General features: G+C 41.1%; 1 protein-coding gene and 1 long non-coding RNA gene across 2 annotated transcripts in view; one reads left to right on the plus strand and one right to left on the minus strand.

Annotated features, from left to right (window-relative positions):
* bib (MIP channel family protein big brain) overlaps positions 1-16,891 on the minus strand; it is a 28,993-nt gene extending 12,102 nt beyond the window's left edge. Inside the window, exons 1-2 of the mRNA XM_031979925.2 lie at positions 16,313-16,891; positions 13,459-13,585 (exon numbers count right to left, since the gene is read on the minus strand). Coding sequence (XP_031835785.1) covers positions 13,459-13,585; positions 16,313-16,622 — 437 coding nt within the window. The 5' untranslated portion in view covers positions 16,623-16,891. The remainder of the gene's footprint in view (positions 1-13,458; positions 13,586-16,312) is intronic.
* On the plus strand, positions 1,349-11,003 carry LOC143174442 (uncharacterized). The gene is made up of 5 exons (XR_012998416.1): positions 1,349-1,468; positions 1,523-1,566; positions 2,359-2,554; positions 5,535-5,845; positions 10,770-11,003. It is a non-coding gene; the product is annotated as an uncharacterized LOC143174442 (long non-coding RNA).
* Positions 16,892-20,471: the final 3,580 nt, after the last annotated feature.

The raw sequence follows: 20,471 nt of genomic DNA on the forward strand, positions 1-20,471 counted from the left end.
ACGCCGCCGCGCCGGGCCACGATTTATACAGGATCCATAGAGAAGGATCCGCAACGATCCACGGACAGCTGCTGCTCTGCCCGGCTCTTCCTCTCCGCCTTAACAGGTCAATAGGATCTTTTCATCCTGGCATCGTCACGGCAACAGGCATTTTCTCCTTTCCCCTATTGTTGCACAGTCGGCTGGAAGCTGCTGGAAGTTACTGGACTGATCTTTACTATGAAAGATGTACATCATTCCACGGGAAGAGAGATCAAGGAATCCGTCGCTCGAAGATATTTTATATTTTATTCTATTCTGGGAAATGTTCTATTGGGTTCTTTAATACGTTCAGCATGAGAATCTTGAGGATTTTATTGTAGTTATTCCGTTGTAGGGAATAAGTGCAATGATTAACGCTAAAGCTACAGAGCAGTTGAGCTGATCTTTTGAAATTCCTTTGTAGCAACTCCAAGAGTGCATGGAAACTTGAATTGGATTAGGATTCAGTTTACGTATCGCTAAATTGATTTGTTTAACCATTTATCAAAGAAACGTCTGTTATCTTTTTAATAATTGAGAAGAAAGAAATCAGGAGTGGGTCGTTTTGACCTGTCTGGTAGTTTTAGTGTTAACTACTTGGCGTTACTGTACTTGTGTTACGCTATTATTAGTTTAGTTATGTTACTGAACACTTTCATTGGACGTTATGATTATTTCTAAGTAATAGAAGTCAGTCATCGATCATTGACATGGCATTTAATGTGTTAAGCTTAACCTTTAGCAGTTTTTGTAGTTAGACATTTGATTTGATTGCAGCCTACTTATTTTCATTTTTATATTTGCTTGCATCACGATTGTACCATTCAAAGGTACCGTTTCAGCGATCTCCAAATATTATGGAATAAGTAATTATTAAGCTATAATTGAATAAGTATTAAGTTGTAATCGAATCGAATAACGTCGACGTTAATCTCAAAGTGAGGCTGCATCTTTCATTTTCAAAATCATTTTCAAAACCATTTCGAATATTCAATGCTTCGAAGATATCAATAATTGCTAAACAAAAAAACCGAAACCAGTCATTTTGGTACAGTAGTTCTAATGTTAAACTAAATTCCACAGTGAACTGGTTGATTCCATCGGTCGGAAACGGTCGAGGCTGCATCTAATCCGCGCAGGCTGCGATCGAGGAACGGAAAGATCCTCGAGGAGGAACACGTGGTTGCGACCATCTGTTGGCATCCTGCTCCGGCCCGATCGACCTAAGCCGTCCCCGTGTTCGCCTCGCAGCTCCCTTTCTTCGTCGGCGCTTCGGCGTCGATTCTTTTTTACGCCTTCGCGTTTACAACTGTTCTTTAACCGTAACGATCGAGGCGAGCACGCGGACCCCGAGGAAATCATTCACCGGGCCCCTGCAATTACCCTCTAAACCGTTCGCAATTAAGTACCGCCGGCCAGCCTCGGATTCACTCCGATTTAATCAAAGGTAATGGCGGCCGCGTTCACGTTGCAATGATTTACAAAAATATTTATGTTTCAGCCGGATGATTGCTGCACAGGGAAAGCTGCCGCGTGCATGTCAAGGTAATATTCACTTTATTACAGTTCTGTGATATATTATGAAACATGTGCAGATAGAAATGTATGCATCATTGATCCTGTTAACCGCTTGTTCTAATTTACTGTCGCTGTTGAGCTTGTGTAGGATTTTACTAGCAATAATTTGGAAGAAATTAATTAAACCTTCTTGTTTTACTTTCAGTGGATGCTTCGTTCGGAGATGATGCATTGGTAATAGGGAAATAGTTTGATCTGTGGGGAAAACATTGGGTTTTCTTGAATCAAGAAATCTTGTCAATCTAGAAGTCTTGTTAATCTAGAAGTCTTGTCAAACTAGAAGTCTTGTCAGTCTAGGAATCTTGTCAGTCTAGGAATCTTGAATCAATCTAGAAATCTAGAATTAATCTAGAAATCTTGAATCAATCTAGAAATCTTGAATCAATCTAGAAATCTTGAAACAATCTAGGAATCTTGTTAATCTAGAAATTTTGAATCAATCTAGAAATCTTGAATCCATCTAGAAATCTTATCAATCTAAGAATCTTATCAATCTAGAAATCTTATCAATCTAAGAATCTTATCAATCTAGAAATCTTGAATCAATCTAGAAATCTTGTCAATCTAGAAGTCTTATCAATCTAAAAATCTTATCAATCTAGAAATCACGTCATTAGTCATTATGCAAGCTGTTAAAAAGAAATAATACAAGCATCAATGAATAAAACTAGATTACTCAAAAATCTCTAACCGCGTTATAGAAAATATGGTATCGATTGTTATCATTTAAGTGGTCTAAACATTTTCACACATTTGCAGAGCGAGCGTCCCGTCCACTCCAGTTCTCGGCGCTCCCGAGGAACGTTCGTCAAGTGGCCGTTCAGCTTCTCGTAGTTTATATTTTCATAAGAAGAAGAGGCCGAACAGGAGGAGCCGCGCTAGGCGTAAATTCTCCGAGCGACGAACTCAAATATTTAGCTTAGCGGAGACGGCCGGGCGTCGGTGGTTTCAAGAGGTAGTTTTTAAGGCTGGGCCACGTGTTCCGCGCCTCGTCTTCTCCTCCCGACCGGTGACAATTTATTTTTACTAACGAAGTGGCGTCCCCGGTCCCATCGGATCGTGTACGTTCCGCGCCGCGGTTAACACATTGCCTACCGGCAACGAGAAATCTTGTTTTTAGAGAAAGATACTTAGCTATGCAGCTTTGTCAATTACCATAGTATTTAAAAGGAATATTAAATTTGATTCGAATTTGTTATCTGTTTAGAATATATTACATAATAATATGATATAAGTTGATCTCACTAAAAATTGCTATCTGCACAATTTGTTGAAAATTGCTGGTACGCAATGTGTTAACACTAGGTTCACGTCAGTCTGACGCATTCTGAATTTTTTAAACATTATTTAGTAAGTACTTATGTCGATTTCTATCGATGCAATGACAAACATGCATTTCAAATGTATTTTTCTGAATCTTGAACTTGATCTTCATCTTGAATTTTATCTTCAATTTTTCATTTTATAATTTTCCTGCATTTAATCGAGTGCAAAGGGTTATACTTCTAATTATTAGAAGTCAGCGTATTGACAGTATATAAAGCTATCAATCATCACAGAAACATTTCAAAGATATTTTATACTGCGACACAAAAACAACGTAAAAATTCAGAATTCAAAGGGTTAATCTCGCGTTGTAACTTCCACAAACATTACTAACATTCATAGTAAAATAACCAATGCATCAACAATGTCAACAACATTTCTATAGAAAATCAGCGTATCATCACAGAAACATTTCAAAGATATTTTACACTGCGAGAACAGTGTGAACGTCGATATCGTTCGAATAATTGTAGACGTGTATTTCCCGACGCCTGAAATAACGTTCCTAAAGAGGAGTAGTAAGAGACCGCGTCTGAGGAGGAGGAGGAGGGTGGCGGAGGAGGAGGGAGGTCTGTGGAACGGCCGAGGCTGTAAAAGCTGAAATCGCGACCGCTCTTTGTGCGGACGGTAAAAGGTGTTCCATGGAGCAGGTAAAGCATTCCTGCTGAAATGGCTCTACCTGACCCACCTGGCTTTCACGTTGCATTTTCGGCCGAACAACAGTTTCTCTCCTTATACATAAAGGGAGCTCCGCCGCGTGCTGGCCGGAACGCCACGATTTTTCCCGCCACGATCCCGCCAATTTCATTCGACTGTAAACTTGCCAAATTTCCTCGAGCGTTATCTCTTAAACTCCGCGTGTCCCTCGCGCCACCGTCACACTTTCTCGCTGCAACTTTCAACGCGAAAGTGCTCCGCGAGTCAGCTTGTAATCCTTCGGACCCTCGAACCGAGGGACGTTACGCGATCGAATTAACACTAGGTTTACGGGCATTTATTGTCTTCATTCTATTATTCCTAAAAGAATCGATGCTCGTTTATTTAGACTGTGGAAACTGGAGATTTGATAGTAGGTGGGGTACATGTCAGAGTGATTAATCAAAATCGGCGTAAACATTTACAAAATATTTCTAAAATCCAATATGCGTCAATTTCACGTTCCATAAACCTAGTGTTAACACTTTGACTGCCACGTTGATCACCGATGACCGGAGCTTCCAAATTGAGAATAATTGCAATTTGTCAGACAACTGACGTCGAATGGAATTATTACATAGCGTGAATTACTAGATAATTTCGATACCAAATAACAAGTAACTGTTCCTCTTTATTTTTCCTACGAGAGAATAAGCGAGACATAAAACTCTGAAGGTTTTCGTGGCAGTCAACGTGTTAACTCAGATTCCGAAGGTCCGTCTTTGACGCGAAAATCTCGGAGGAAGTCGTTTCAGCAGAGGGACACGTTCATAGATGGTACGCAATATCCTCAGCTTTCTGAAGAACCCATTGATATTGGGTTCTTAAGTCCCCGTTGAATAAACCAACCGTGGTTTCGGGTCTTCCCCGAAGATTCTCCGATCGATCGAACGTGTAACGACGTTCCATCGTAAGGTTTCTGGTTTTCCGAGTATTTGAACCTTGAGACGTTTCGTAAACGGTGTTGCGTCCTCGCGCCACCGTCGATTGAGAAATACTCTTCCACTCCGACGCGACGGGTCGCAATGACGACTCGCTCAAAGGCATTAAAACACGCGAAAGAGAAACAACGAAAGAACGGTACGAACAAAAGGAGAACTCTCACCGATTTCAAGAAAATCGTTCAATTTTCACACCAGAGTCACGGGACTCAATTCGACGGGTATTGAGTTTTCTGAACTTGTAGAAGAAGTATCGCGATACTTGCCACAATGGAAACAATTATAATTTATAAGATAATGAATAAGAAATGAAAATATTCAACGACGTACTAGATAATATTGTAACGTAAGAATTGTGGTAGCTAGTAATTAATAATTTTTCGTGGCAGTCAACGTGTTAACTCCAGTTTCATTTTGCATAGTGAGGTCGCGAATAATATTAACCCTTTGTGGACGAATATAAATTTATATTATTATGTTGTTTCCAATGTTATTAGTAAGGAGAATCGTTTACACTGGTCTCTACAAATTAGCTATTCTCTCAAATGCATTTAGACATCAGTTTTATTCACAGGTGTGATTTTGTCTAGATGTTTTTGCATTGCATTGTCATGTTATTTTCAATATTATCAGTAAAAATAATTGTTCACGTTGATGTCTACGAACTATCTATCTTTCAAAATGCATTTCAAATCAAACGTTACAATGATACAGAGTTATCAAGGAAAAAATGCGAAAGAAATATGGAGCAAAGAGTTACCTCTCCGAATCAGCAGTCAAATACACTTGATATTTTTAGTAAAAATGATTGTTCACATTCATGTCTACAAACTATCTATCTTCTCACAATGCATTTCAAATCAAACGTTACAATGATACATACTTATCAAGTAGAAAATGTAAAAGAAATGTGGAGCACAAAGCGTTACCGCTCCGAATCAGCAGCGAAATACATTCGACATTCCGTTGCAGGTGCGAACGGGACAGAGGCAGGTCGGCGAGGCACGAAAACCCGATCAGATTCTGGAAGAAGAACGCGACGGCGCGCGAGCAATGATTTCATGGGGCAGGAAACGGCGCGATGCGGCTGTCTCTTCGCTGGACATCCGGCGAGCCACGCGCACCGCGTGTCTGGCCCGACGTCACAACACACCTGCTTCCTCACAGCTGTTTCCTCGGTCCGTGGTGGCAAACTCCCCTGACAAATAGGTTTATACCACCGCGTTCCTTCCCCCCTAGGCGCGGCCGATCGAAAAACGTAGAGGAATCCCGCTGGAACTTCGGTAAACCTTGTCTCATCTTTCAATTCGACGGACATTGAATTCTTTAGACTGTTAACCGGTAACTGTTTAACCAGTTAACTGTGGAATTTAATTCGAAGAATCATTGTGCGCGAAATAAAATCAAATAATGATGTTTGTACTCGTTATATGCAGGCGAAATGCACTTAAAATATATCCCAAAGAGGAACTAAAGCGAAACAAAGAATTACATGTTTGTCTCGAAAAGTAAATAATCCATCGTTGAAAGGGTTAGAGTTTAAGAGTTTTAAGAGATTCAGAGTTTTAAGATGACGTGTATACTCGTCAAGCACGGTTAACTGGTTAAGTGGATTTTGATTCGTGCAATTGTGCAAATATTCAATGCAATACTTTTGAAGCAACAATGTTTAAGAATTATACAGACGATCACGAGAAACCTCGTTTTTCTATAGACACTTAGCTATACAACTTTGCTAATTGCCACAGCCTTTAAGAAAATATTAAATTTGATTCTGATTGATGACAATATATCTGAATTTTTGTGTGTATAGTCGTATAAGTTGATCTCATTGAAAATTGCCATCACGATTCAGCTTTCTGAAAATTAACCGGTACGCAATGCGTTAACACGTTGGGATTTTCAGCGAAACGAAATTCTCGCGTTAAACAATATCGAATATCCATCGACGTCTCTCCGGGGTCGTGGATTGATCGTCGTCGTCGTCGCGGACGACACCCGTCATCCCGCAGAGACGCGACCGCCCCCTGACCAGCATACGACCGCACAAAGAGACAACAAGTGCGCGATATGTACCGAAATAATAATCGAACAATGCTCTAGTTAACCGGTCGAGTTCGCCATCCCTCCGAGGATAGATAGAGACCCTCCCCGGGGACCCGGGGAGCAAAAAAGACACGAAAGGGGCCGCGCGAAGAGGGGTGGCGCCGTATTCTTGCATCTGTTGCAAATGAGACGACGCCGGCGGTGGGCCTGGCGTTTGTAAAACACACGTATCCTCGCGTCGTACGCAGGGGTGGGTTCTGGGATACAAATACAGTGGAAAAAAAGAGGAGGAAAATAGAGACGAGGAAAAAGCCGGGCCGATAAATCGTAAACCGAACCGCGAGGGGTGAGCCAGATATATATTACGGGAGAATCGGAAACCGCGAGAGAGGGAGAGAGAGGGAGAGGAGAGGAGCAGCTAACTATCCGTAAAGAATTTACTATCGCCGGGGTACAAGATTTTTCCATTACAAGATCGGAGATGTCGCTGTCATTTTTTCCGAGGCCGTTTTCCGGGGGCTGGCGCGTCGCGTTTTGGGCCTGTGCGTCCGTTCGCTGAAATTCAGGGAGTTTACGTTAACCCCTTGCCGTGTTATTTACCTTTGCTACTGTAGCGACTAAATAGTTTGATTCAATATGAGTCTTATGGCAATCGGTTTCAAGCATTTTGGAAGCTTTAGTCACTGGTGACCACCATGGGTCGCGTTAACGCGTTGACTGCCATAAGTTCGAGTGTTTTTTGCAGTAAGATTGATTCCTTTGTAATAGAGGAAAATAGTATTAGAATAATCATTGACGTTTTGATTACTAAATTTACTAAATGTTTTGATTCGATATCGGTTTTCTTATGGCAATTGTTCTCAAGCATTTTGGAAGGGTTGATAGATATTCGATATTGTTTAACGCGTTCACTGTCACGAGAATTTCGTTTTGTAACGATACATGTCCTTTTGTACTAGGCAAATGGTGTTAGAAATAATTATTATTGGTTTAGTATCAGAGTAGTAATTATTTAATAATTTGAAAAATTGAGTTTGTAACTTTGCATTAGTCGCAACGAGCATCGTTTATATTTTATCAGAGAATGTTGAATATTTCTAGTGAAAAACTTTCTAAATCTTCTGATTTAAAATCAAGTTTTTTATTGTAATTGTTCTTCAACACTTTGGAAGCTCCGGTCATCGGTGACCACCGTGGCAGTCAACGTGTTAAATGCGATAGATTTAATTCTTGAATCGTCGAGACGTTTCCCAGAATTCCCCGTGCGTTGAACCTGCAACAGGGCACAGGTCCACGCAGGTTGCGCGAGCGCTCGTGAACCCCCGGACCATTCGGGTCGCAGGAGGGTCGCGGAACAGAACGATGCCCCTATGATTCGAACGAGCCCCATAAAATTTCATCGATACTCCCCGAACAGAAATAGCGGTATCACCCCCTAGCCGGTCGTAGACCATCGTGACAGTCATTATCCTTCCATTAACGTTTCGGTCTCGGGAAAGCTCGCGAGTTTTCCTCCGTTGCGACCATTGAAACGTTACGAAACGCGACTAATCAACTCGGACAGAAGTTGTAAGGTATCTTCGATGACAATGGATAAAATAGAGAAACCGAGTCTATTCGCACAATTGTGATTTTTCAAGTGAAGATCTATATTGAGATGCGAAATTGTTAAGATTTTAATTGTTCTATGTTGAGAGGTGGAATTGTTAAGATTTTAATTGTTCTATGCTGAGAGGTGGAATTGTTAAGATTTTAATTGTTCTATGCTGAGAGGTGGAATTGTTAAGATTTTAATTGTTCTATGCTGAGAGGTGGAATTGTTAAGATTTTAATTGTTCTATGTTGAGATGCGAAATTGTTAAGATTTTAACTCTTTGAACTCTGTAGGCTCCAATACTGCACTAGTTATAATATTAGATATTTTAATGAATCAAAGAAACTACCCTACAATTATTAATTAAGTATAATATTAAATATCAAAATTTATAGTTTCTCTGTACAAAATCAAATGGTAAGCGAGAGTCGCCTCTCGAGTGCAAAGGGTTAAATGGTAAAATTGCGACACTACAAATAAACATAGAAGAAAATTGTTAAAACAGGTAGACGTCGCCATAAAATAGAACCGCCAAGGGTTAACGCGAGCGACGCAGCCACGCGTCCCGTTGCCCCGTCGATTCCGTCGTCGGCCGGCGGTTTCCGGCCGTGACGTTAATTCCGAGCGTGTGTGGCGGCGAGAAAGAAGGGACAGCCGGGAGGCCGAGGGCAGGGGGAGGACAATGATCCTCGGAAACGCGGAGAGAAACATCTGCCCGGCTCCGGCCGGATCACCGGCGCGTCTTCCCCTTCAACCAGAGAGAACCGATCGCGTCGTGAAACTTGTCCCACCTTCGCCGTGCATAGGTATTCATTATCTTCGTCTTCGGCGTGCACACACACGTATACACACACGTGCGTCCCGCGCTCCCCTGGCCGACTCTCGCGGATCTTTTTTGGTCCACGAAACATCTGCGGCAGCTGCGAAGCGGTGGCCTGCCGCAGGACTCGAGGAACGAGGCAGGTGCTCCGAAGAAGCTTCTCTCGGTTCTCCCTTCCTCCTCCTCCTCCTCCTCCTCCGACGACGACGGTGCTGTTGCTCTGTTCCCTTCTGCCCTCCGTGTACCGGCTGCCAATTACGCGTGCCTTTTTCTGCCCTTTCTCTCGCTCGCCGCGCGTTTCGCCGCTTTTCGATGCCCCTTTCCCTGTCCACGCGCTGTTTCCTAATCTTTTCGCCCCGTCTTTTCGATGCCCGGCCACGCAGGGGTAGTCGACTGGTCGAAGCGCCATTTTGATATGTTCCTTCTGGAGGATGGCGTTCGGTCGAAGGATATATGAATTGTATCTTCGATGCAGGTTTAACCCTTTGCGAACGAAGACTCTTTGAAGTACGAAGCTTGCTATGTGAAGGTGAATTATATATTGAATGCTTGAAAAATAGAGAGGAAGCTGTACACTGATCTCTTGCTATTGAAGTAATTAAGCCATTCGTTTGCGACTTAGTATTCTAAGGATGAGCATTTAATATTGCTGAAATGTCGATATTCGTCCACAAAGGGTTAACTGTTCACGGACGAGCTGGAGAACGTTTGACACTGGATTTATGAGAGTTTAGTTTAGTCTAGAGTTTATTAACCGAAAATTTGTAATATGGTTTAACGAACATGAATATCATTGAGTTGTGTTAAGTTTAAGTGGAGCGTTATTGTTCCTGGTGACAATCTGTATGGTTTATACTCAATCTAGACATAGAAGAAGCAGGGAATGTTTTCCTTTAGTACATTATTAACGGTAAATAATTCTAATGAATGCATATATGAAATTAAATCGTAAGGCAAGGGGTTAAGGAATAAGTATTGATAGAGGCGATAGAAATACTCGTGGCAGTGGACGCGTTAATTATCGAAAACGCATTGATCTCTCATTGTTTGAGCGATAGAATTATTCCTTTGATTTTTAGAAGAGATCCTAATTATTGATTCAAGAATAATCAGGAATCACTGAAGTACCATTAAATGGTACAGTTCCTACTACAAATGAATATAGGAAAAACTATGAAAATAAGTAGACACCAAATCGAATGTTGAGTCTGACTTATTTGGTAGTTCTAGTGTTAATATGAAGTACCATTAAATGGTACAATTCCTACACTACAAATGAATATAGGAAAAACTATGAAAATAAGTAGACGCAAAATCGAATGTTGAGTCTGACTTATTTGGTAGTTCTAGTGTTAATATGAAGTACCATTAAATGGTACAATTCCTACACTACAAATGAATATAGGAAAAACTATGAAAATAAGTAGACGCAAAATCGAATGTTGAGTCTGACTTATTTGGTAGTTCTAGTGTTAATATGAAGTACCATTAAATGGTACAATTCCTACACTACAAATGAATATAGGAAAAACTATGAAAATAAGTAGACGCAAAATCGAATGTTGAGTCTGACTTATTTGGTAGTTCTAGTGTTAATACGAAGTACCATTAAATGGTACAGTTGCGACACTACAAATGAATATAGGAAAAACTATGAAAATAAGTAGACGTTGCAAATAAAATGAAATGTTGAGTCCGACTCGATGTAAGACTGCCAAGGGTTAAGATCGTGTTTCGTGTGTTTTAGAACCGGACACTGCGAGCCTGGACGCACCTGGAGGTCGGCATTGCGAGAGACGGAGGCGGCTGAGGAGCCGGTCGTGCCCCACGGGCCCCCTTTTTCTCCATTTTTCTCTCGCGATATTCGACGCACGAGCGGCACGTGCACAGGCCTGAGTTGCAGCGGCGGGCCGAGTCTCCGCCGGATGAGGTCTCGTTCCGCAAGATCATCGGGCCCGGACCTCGATGCGCCAATTACGGACCGCCCGAAGACTTACGGATTAATTGTAATTCCAACGTACAACGTACCGAACGCAATATTGTAACCACCGTTTTTGTCGCCGCTACACACCGCAATTTCAATTGAATTTTTAAGATCGCTTCGTGGAAATTATAAACGTGCGTTCTTTGGACCTCGATCGACTTGTATTCTAGTGTAGGTATTTACTTGTTCAGATTACTTGAAAAATATTAGAAGAAAATGTGTGAAAATATTGATGTATTAATATGATTAATTTAAGAGCTATGATATTAGATCGTTGAAACTCGTCTAAAGTGGGAGAAATCTGGTAGTTCTAATGTTAAAGACTTGAAGCGTAGAAACTTGAAATGTAGAACTGAAGTGTAGAAACTTGAAATGTAGAACTGAGGTGTGAAGACTGAAGAACTGTACATTGTTCTAGAAATGGAGGACATTGTTGTGTTTTGAGAGTATCAGTTTCCGTGAAACAGTTCACGAATAGTTGTGTCTACGTCAAACATCCGTCTAGAGATAAGAATATTCTCAAGCTAGCACAATCTAGCGTAGTCGATTGTACTCTAGGAGCACAGTAATATTCTTTATGGCCTCTATACACGTTGAAACTCGCGGCGATGCAGGCTACAAGCGATGGGTTTGAGTCTTCCAAAGTTTCATGGTACATATTGCACTGAAATAAAAAGTGGAAAGGCTGAAACACGTCGCTATAAGTGATGATTAAACTTTGCAATGTTGATGAAACTTTGCAATGTTAATGAAACTTTGTAATGTTGATGAAACTTTGTAACATAAATTTCACAATTTGTAAAGCGTGCATCATGAAACATTGAAAAACTCAAACTCATCACTTACAGCGATGATGAAACTTTGTAACGTAAATTTCACAATTAGCAAAACCTGCATCAAAACCATGTAAAACCCAATCCATCACTCATAGCTATGAGTCTGAGCCTCTTCCACTCTTTGAGTGCAACGTGCATCATGAAACCTTGGGAGACTCGAACCCATCGCTATAAGTGATGAAACTTTGCAATATCGATAAATCTTTATAACATAAATTCCACAATTATCAAAACCTGCATCAAAACCTTGTAAACCCAACCCATCACTTCTAGCGATGGGTTCGAGTCTCCCAAAGCTTCACGACAAAAAGTGGAAAATTCTCAAACTCATCACTGACAGCGATTCCTGTACCGCCGCATGGTGAAAAGGGCCCTTTAGGATTTATCAGTGGCGCGTTGTTTGCGCTGCGCGATACGCGACATTCGCTGTAACTCCCGAGGTGCGTCCGGAACACCTTCGTAAACGTTGTTCCAACTGGCCCGGCATGCGCGTCGTTAAATATATTTGTCTTCTACGCGCGGGAGTAGCTGTCCCCGTCTCGAGTCCCAGAAAAAACAGCGCGCGGCCTGCTCGGCTCTCCCGTATCTGGCAGCTGCTCTCTCGAGCGCCGCGTATCTCGTTTTTCCTCGGGCATCGGGCACGTCTTCCGTGCTCCCGGGACAAAATCAAGGAATCCCCGGCGTTTTTCCGTCATCTCTCACCGGGGACCTTGTCTCGAATTTCCTGCGCGCTGCAACTCGCGTGTAATCGTGATCCGCGTCAACCTCTCGCTTTCTAACGTGTCGGGCCCGTGGTGAAGATTTTCGACTAGATTTAACGTTAGAATTATTGGGCAATAGGAGAGCTGTTTCTAATTTCTTATGAAAATTAGGGAAGATTTCTTGAGGTTCGAGCTTTCTATTGTTGCATTTGTGTATGGACTTTATTTTGAAATTTAGGAAAGGAGCTTTGTTATCTTAATAGTGGCGAGATAAGAATGTTGTGAATTTTGTTTAGGTTTAGGGTTGATGGATATGAATGTTTATTCATTTCAAGTTGAAGTGAATGTTCTTCTGCAATCAATTATTGTTATACTTAATATATGCTATATATATTATATATAATATAGAAAGTATAATAATATAATATATTGTATGTGATATAGTATAATAGTAGAATATATTATATGTAATATAGTATAATAATGTAATATACTATATATAATATAGTAGAATAATATAATATATTATATATAGTATAGTAGAATAATATAATATATTATATATAATATAGTAGAAATATTATTATAATATTATTATTATTATTATCATTGTATTATTATACTATATCACATACAATATATTATATTATTATCCTTAAGAGCAAACACAGACATAGAATACAACTAGAATATTTCTCCCAATAAATCAGCAATAGAAAGTAGCATAGTATTAAAATTGACAGATTCATCATAGAGCAAATTGTTCAAACTAAGCTTTCCTCGTGGTCTCTAACAATCTTCACATCTTCCACCGGATTTGAATGAAAGCAAATTTTCTATTCACTCTATTTTCTGTCTCCTTCCAGGTACGGAGGGTCGGCGAGCAATAGGATGTTTCGTGTCAGGTGAACTTACCCGTACAGCATGGCAGCGCCTGCAATCCCGCCTCCGCATTGTGCCGCGATGTACAGAGCAGCGCGCAGCAGGGAAATCCGTCGACAGAGAGCGAAAGACACCGAGACAGCTGGATTCACGTGGCCACCTGCGCGTCGAACCATTTGATTGTTATTATCTGCTCGCTGGCATCGAGGCGACGATTCGCGATCGTCGATCGTGTTCACGAATATTTTAACACCGCACCGAACAAGTTCAAGTGATTCGTCATAATCCGAATAATTGCAACGAACACTTCGAAACGGGTCACTCGTACTCGTCCGGTTGTTTCAGTATTAACCCTTTGCACTCGAGAGGTGACTCTCAGTCAACTATAAAATTTGATATTTAACATTGAACTGTGTACAATGCATCGGTGTGTGAAATATTGGGATAAAAAAGCTTTGTTCGATTCACTTGTGATTTCTCTTCGAGTTCCTTTAAAGCAACATCGCCTTTGTCTAGTTAGGAAATGTTAAATATATCCAGCGAAATACTTTCGAGTGCAAAGGGTTGAATCTAAGAAAATGTCATCTGTATCTCATTAGAATTGAATATTTCCGGTGAGAAACGTCTGGAGTGCAAAGGGTTGACGCGTCGAATGCCGAACGACTTATATAAAAATATAGAAAATGAAAGTAACGTAGTATCAACTTATGTAACTGAATTACGTTATTTAATTAATTATTTTTCCTCCGTGGAAACGTCACGGAGGTCACCGCTGGCGCGTCGTCGCGGTCGCAGTCGGCCCTGACGATAGTTCATCTCGATTGACTCGTTAACCGACTCTAGCGGCCGATGGAAATACGGAACACTACCGGCCAAAAGTTTGGAATCGTCGGTGTTCGTTGAATCCTGTCGCGCGACGAAATCGATTGAACTGTCCTTAATTCGGCGCATTCGTACGAATATCTTGAAACGATTCCGAACGTCCAGCTGATATATTACAACGTCAGCCGCGAGTACGTTCCGCGCAATGACAACTTGAAATTCCTTAGCTATTCGACGCGAGTTTTCAATTTGCACTCCGGTTTTTCACTACTCAGTGCTTTCTAATGAGACGCAGATGAGATTTCCTGAAATTGAATTGTCGAGGAATCGCACTACATTCAGGAAGATCTTTCAATGTTTCACGTACTGATGCGTCGCGCAGTTTAACCCTTTGCACTCCAGTTTTTCACTACTTAATATGTACTTTCTAATGAGACGCAGATGAGATTTCCTGAAACTGTATGAATAATGTAATTTATTTACATAAGTTGATATTACGTTATATTCATTTATGTAATTAAATTACATTATCATCGCAGGTTCACCTTGTCGAATTATTAAGTGGTACTGCTTATAATATAGAGAAGTTTTCAAACAGTCATCGTTTAATCGAATGAATCATAGTAAATCGATTCGGTTGAGGTCACCGGTGACCCCCATGGCATCCAATGTGTTAACCGACACTTTGATCCCGTAATCGGCATCGTTCTCGTTACGCTTCTAGGCTGCTGAATCGAAAGCTTCCACTTTGAACTGTGATATTCGATTCAACGTCACAATATTGTTTATTTCTTTTGTCAAGCATCTATGTACTATTTGTTAACGTGTAACCTAGTTTAACTAAGTTACACGTTCTTGTAACGCGAGGCACGACCGAGCAGGACGGTCCTGGGTCAAATTTAATTGCACGCGAGGGTTAAAGCGCATCCGGTTCGCATTCTACGCGCCGTATCAGCCGGAGCTTTCGATTGGCGAAGGAAACCGCTCGGCAATTGTTCTACTGTACAGAACGGAACGTGTTGAAGCGTTAACGCGTTGACTGTCACGGTGGTCACCGGTGACCGGAGCTGTCGAACAAGATACAGTAATCCGACTGATCCTAACGAAAACATTCGAACAGTAACCTAAGAACTATAGTACCAAATAATTGATAATTCTCCTTGTGTCTTCGCTAACAAGTGATACATACACCACTGCAGTTTCATGGCAATCAATGCGACACGTTGACTGTTATGAGAAGTTCGAGTGTTTTGTTACAGTAAGATTAATTCCTTTATAATAGAGGAAAATAGTATTAGAAATAGTTATTAACGTTCTGATACTACAGAGCACATATTACACTATTAACTATCTTCTTACTAAATGTTTTGATTCAGTATCAATTTTTGTATGGCAATTGTTCTCAAGCATCTTGGAAGCTCCGGTCACCGGTGACCACCAAATAGTATTAAAAATAATTATTAATGGTTCAGTACCACAGTAGTAATATTACACTATGATCTAGCTACTTGTGTAACTAGATATTCTGACTTAAAATCAAGTTTTTTATTGAAGAGAATTTCTAGCGTTTTGAATAGTAATGCTTACTCTTTAATAACAAAGGCGAATGATGTTGAGGAGAATCATCAATGATTTAGTATTATAGTAGTCGTATTACGCTATCATCTAGATACTTGTGTTACTATATGCTTTGATTCAATATCAATTTTCTCATAGCAATTATTCTCAAACATTTTAGAAGCTCCGGTCACCGATGACCACCATGACCATCAACGTTAACACTAGGTTTACAGACGTTATTGTACTTTATTCTGCTGTTCCTAGCAAAATGAATATTCACTCATTTAGATCTTAGAAAGTAGAGGTTTTAAAATAGACATTTGCGATACATATTCTTATAATTGCATCAATAAAAATCGTAAACATTTAACTAATCTTTATCAAATTCTATATGTCGAAGTGGCGCGCGTAAAGCTAGTGTTAATTCTCATCGAGTCTCATAATCCCTCATCCAAGAAACATCAATGAGACTCATCTCAAAGAGCTACCTATCACAGAGACTCACCGCTGATATGTCCAAAAATCAGAGAGATCGCAGCGATGGCGAACCCGGAGGCGACAGCGGTGGCGAGCACGGAGAGTCCGCTGCCGGAGACGGCGGAGGACGCGGCCGCGCCGGAAACCACCAGGCTGAAGAGGAAAGTGGCGAAGCACTCGACGGCGACCGCTCTCCAGAGCTCGAGGCTGCGCGCCTCGATGGACATCGGCGCCTTCCTCTCCGTCAAATCTCCGTTCGCCTCCCTCAGCGAGGAGATCCTCGTCAGCAGCGTAACGATATGCGCGTCCAGTTCGCGCGACAGCGTTTCCGTCGTCATCGTCGGTCCGTCGCGCTTGTCAAAAATTCGAACGGCGTCTCTGGCTCCGTGGAAATCGTACGCGACGTGTTCTGATCGGCGATCGGCGTTTATTGCATTCCAGGGAACGGTCTAACGCGAAGCGTCGTGTCACTGTCGCGGCGCGCACTGCGGCTGAACTCGCGGAGAGGCACGCGTGGCGCGAGAAACCGGGCGGATTCGGGGAACGAGGAGTCTGCGAGCGGGCACGGCGGATGTTGCCCGAATGGCAACGCACTCTCGAGTGACAAGCCGACCTTCCGACGGAACAAGTGGGGCCCCGGCGAGCTGCTCCGCCGCCGCACCACTCCCACCCCTCGACCACCGGCGACCGGTGCATCTGTGCCCGCCTGGAACGACCACGTGTCGGGGATGCGTCTCGACGACGAAGACGAGGGTTCTTTATTGTCCGAGGGAAATTGACAGGTATCGAGAGTTAACACGTTGCACTCGGATGTTTCTTACTAGAAATATTCAACAGCTTCCAATCAGTTACAGATTACAAGCCTTTAAGACGAATTCAACGAGGGAATGTATCGAGAGAGTTAACACGTTGCACTCCGAAGTTTTTCACTGGAAATATTCAACAGCTTCCAATCAGTTACAGATTACAAACCTTTAAGACGAATTCAACGAGGGAATGTATCGAGAGAGTTAACACGTTGCACTCCGAAGTTTTTCACTGGAAATATTCAACAGCTTCCAATGAGTTACAGATTACAAGCCTTTAAGACGAATTCAACGAGGGAATGTATCGAGAGAGTTAACACGTTGCACTCCGAAGTTTTTCACTGGAAATATTCAACAGCTTCCAATCAGTTACAGATTACAAGCCTTTAAGACGAATTCAACGAGGGAATGTATCGAGAGAGTTAACACGTTGCACTCCGAAGTTTTTCACTGGAAATATTCAACAGCTTCCAATCAGTTACAGATTACAAGCCTTTAAGACGAATTCAACGAGGGAATGTGGATAAGTTAAGAAGCAAAGTTATTATTTCAATATTTCCAATATTCGTGGATTGTAACCAAATCGAATTGCTATAGCTCATTCAATTGAACGTTCAATTTGTATACTACAATGCTACCTAATGCGACATCGAGCAATATGAGCGCGCCATAATAATGATTCAATGATTTGAATTTTTAATTATTAGAAATTATATTATTAATATTTGAATTTTTTTCTCCTTTGACGAATGTCGGCATTCCGAAATTTTCATATTCCAAAGACCAAGTCGCAAAAGGATGATTCAATTACTCAAATAGCAGATCAGCGCGTAGTTTCCTTTTTTATCAATTATGCAACTTATATGTAATTTAGCACTTCTTTGTATATTTGAAAGATCTAATAATCTTAAGGTAGTTTTCTTAAAATTCATTGAAAAATTTTATATTAGAACTGGTGCAATATTGGAGCTTACAGAGTTCAAAGGGTTAACCCTTAGCACTCGAGGGCTCCGTTGCAGAGCCACTTAAAATTTGTCATTACAAACTGTCGACATATAATTTAACTTCATCTGCTGAAGCTTTTGGACATTTCGACACTTTAGCCGGAGAATTTGTTTGTAAGAAGAAGCCTTCAACTTTAACCCTTAACACGTTAAGCGCCACGAGAATTCTGAATGTTTTATATTGATTTGTTCCTTTGTAGCAAAGGTAAATAGGAATTATTAAGTACCCTAGTTGAAAATTATTTAACTGCTGCAACAGCAGAAAATCGGTACATAGTTTCCTAATTCTCCATTATTTAACAGATTCTCCACAGAATCCTCGTCCGCAAAGAGTTAATTACTCCTCATCGGAATTCTTACGTTACTGTTGCTAACTAACTTCTGTTACTCGACAGTTCTAGTCGGCAGCAGTCATCTTGCATGTCGGAATGTTTGTCAAGCAAGTCGAGCGTCGGTTATTGACCGACACTGCGCTCCTATGTCGAGCGTGACTCAGTTTTATTTACAGGTACGATTCTTTATCAACGCATCATTTCAATGATGAGAAGGTAAAATCAACGAACTCAGGAGAATGGCTTAAATTTATAAAAATCTGGGTAAATAATTGCTTTCAATATTATTAGTAAGTAAAATGCATCAAATCAAATGTGATAACAGAGTCATCGAGGAAGAGATGCAAAGAAATTCAAGTTGCAAAGGGTGTCGTGTAATAATGTACTTGATGTAATAATTTGAGATCAGTTAGGAGCGCTAATAGCATGCGATGGATTAATAAAATTCGATACTTTGTATCAGGTGTCCGTCCGACGCACTGGATGGCTGGCCCGGCCGACGACAACAACGATCCCGTCGAAGGTCTTATTCCCACGAGTTCAAAGACTATTTTAATGTCGAAGTTCCCATAAAAAGGGGATGCACGCACCACAGGACACGAACAACGAGCATAATAGCGTTCATTTAAATCAACTTTCCGCGAACGCCGGACAAGGACGGCGGCGGGGACAGGATTCAGCGATCGGGCACAGGAAATTTGCATTTCTCGGCGAGCCGCGGACGCCGCGCGAAACTAACTAACTCCGTCCGAAATCTTTCGGATGAACGGAGAATAATGAACTTGGCTTTCGTCGATGTGAGTCGTGGTAATTGATTTCTCAATTGTAATTCTCGTACGCTGGTACCTGTAGCTTTTTGGATTTTTCTACGTTTCTCGGTTTTTTAGAGAACCGTGGAAAGTGCAGTCTTTGTTTAAAATTTATTTGGAAAGGAACAGTTCTTGTTTAGGAAATAGTCATTATATTTTGGAGAAGCGTAAACTTATGCTTAGTGTTTCTCGGTTTTCCAGAGAACCGTGGAAACAGCAGTCTTTATTTAAAATTTATCTGGAAGAAACAGTTGTTATTTAGAACATAGTCATTATATTTTGGAAAAGGGTAAACTTACATTTAGTGTTTCTCTTAGGAATGATAGAAGTTTGATACGTGTAGAGGTTTTGATACTTTTATAGCTATGTATAATCTATTTATAGGTATAAATCACGTAGGTGGTAGGTATTAACACGTCTAAGTGTTAAGTATAATAGTTGATTACAGAGGAATAATATTTACTTTGAATTCGAGTTAACTAAGTAATATATATATATACATATATTTGTTGAATCATGTTGAAAATTTTCAGCACGAGTCTAACTCGTTGTTGTAGCACAGGGGGTTAATAATATTTGTTACTGTGAACAGCGGGGGAGTTGACTTATATTTCAATACATACATAAGTTTTAGCGTGAAACGCGTAGACCTTAGAACTGCAGACCCCGGCGTGTCAAGCGTGACGATTCCAAGGGGATATCGCGTAATTAAACTCGGCCGGTTCTTTACTGGGACTGTACACGGCCGTGTAAGTAAAGTCGACCGGGGAACGGCTAATAAATCCAGCAATTGCTGTAAATTGGAGAACTCGCGCGGGGGAAAGACCGGCGACGGCTGAAAAAAAAGAACCTTTTCTCTTTGTCCCGCTGCAGGCCGATGGAATTCTTGGGAACGCGCTGACCCGCCGGAACGACTGGCCTATCATCCGTTTCCAACCGCGTTATTGTTTGAATGCGAAAATCGCTTCCATTAATTGATATTCATTAACCCTTTGCGGACGAAGATTATCTGAAACATACAAAACCCTCGACAGGTGAAGCTAAATTATATATCAATTACTTGAACAATAGAAAAACAAGAAACTACGTACTGAACTCTTGATGTTTCGGTAACTGGATCATTTATTTGCTATTTAGTGCTCCAAATATGAAAATTTGATCTCGCCGAAATGTCGACATTCGTCCAGAAGGGTTGAAGTACACGAAATTTGCAGCATAGAAAGTTGAATGAGACAT

The sequence above is a fragment of the Nomia melanderi genome, chromosome 4, assembly GCF_051020985.1.
Source record: "Nomia melanderi isolate GNS246 chromosome 4, iyNomMela1, whole genome shotgun sequence".
NCBI classification, from domain to species: domain Eukaryota; kingdom Metazoa; phylum Arthropoda; class Insecta; order Hymenoptera; family Halictidae; genus Nomia; species Nomia melanderi.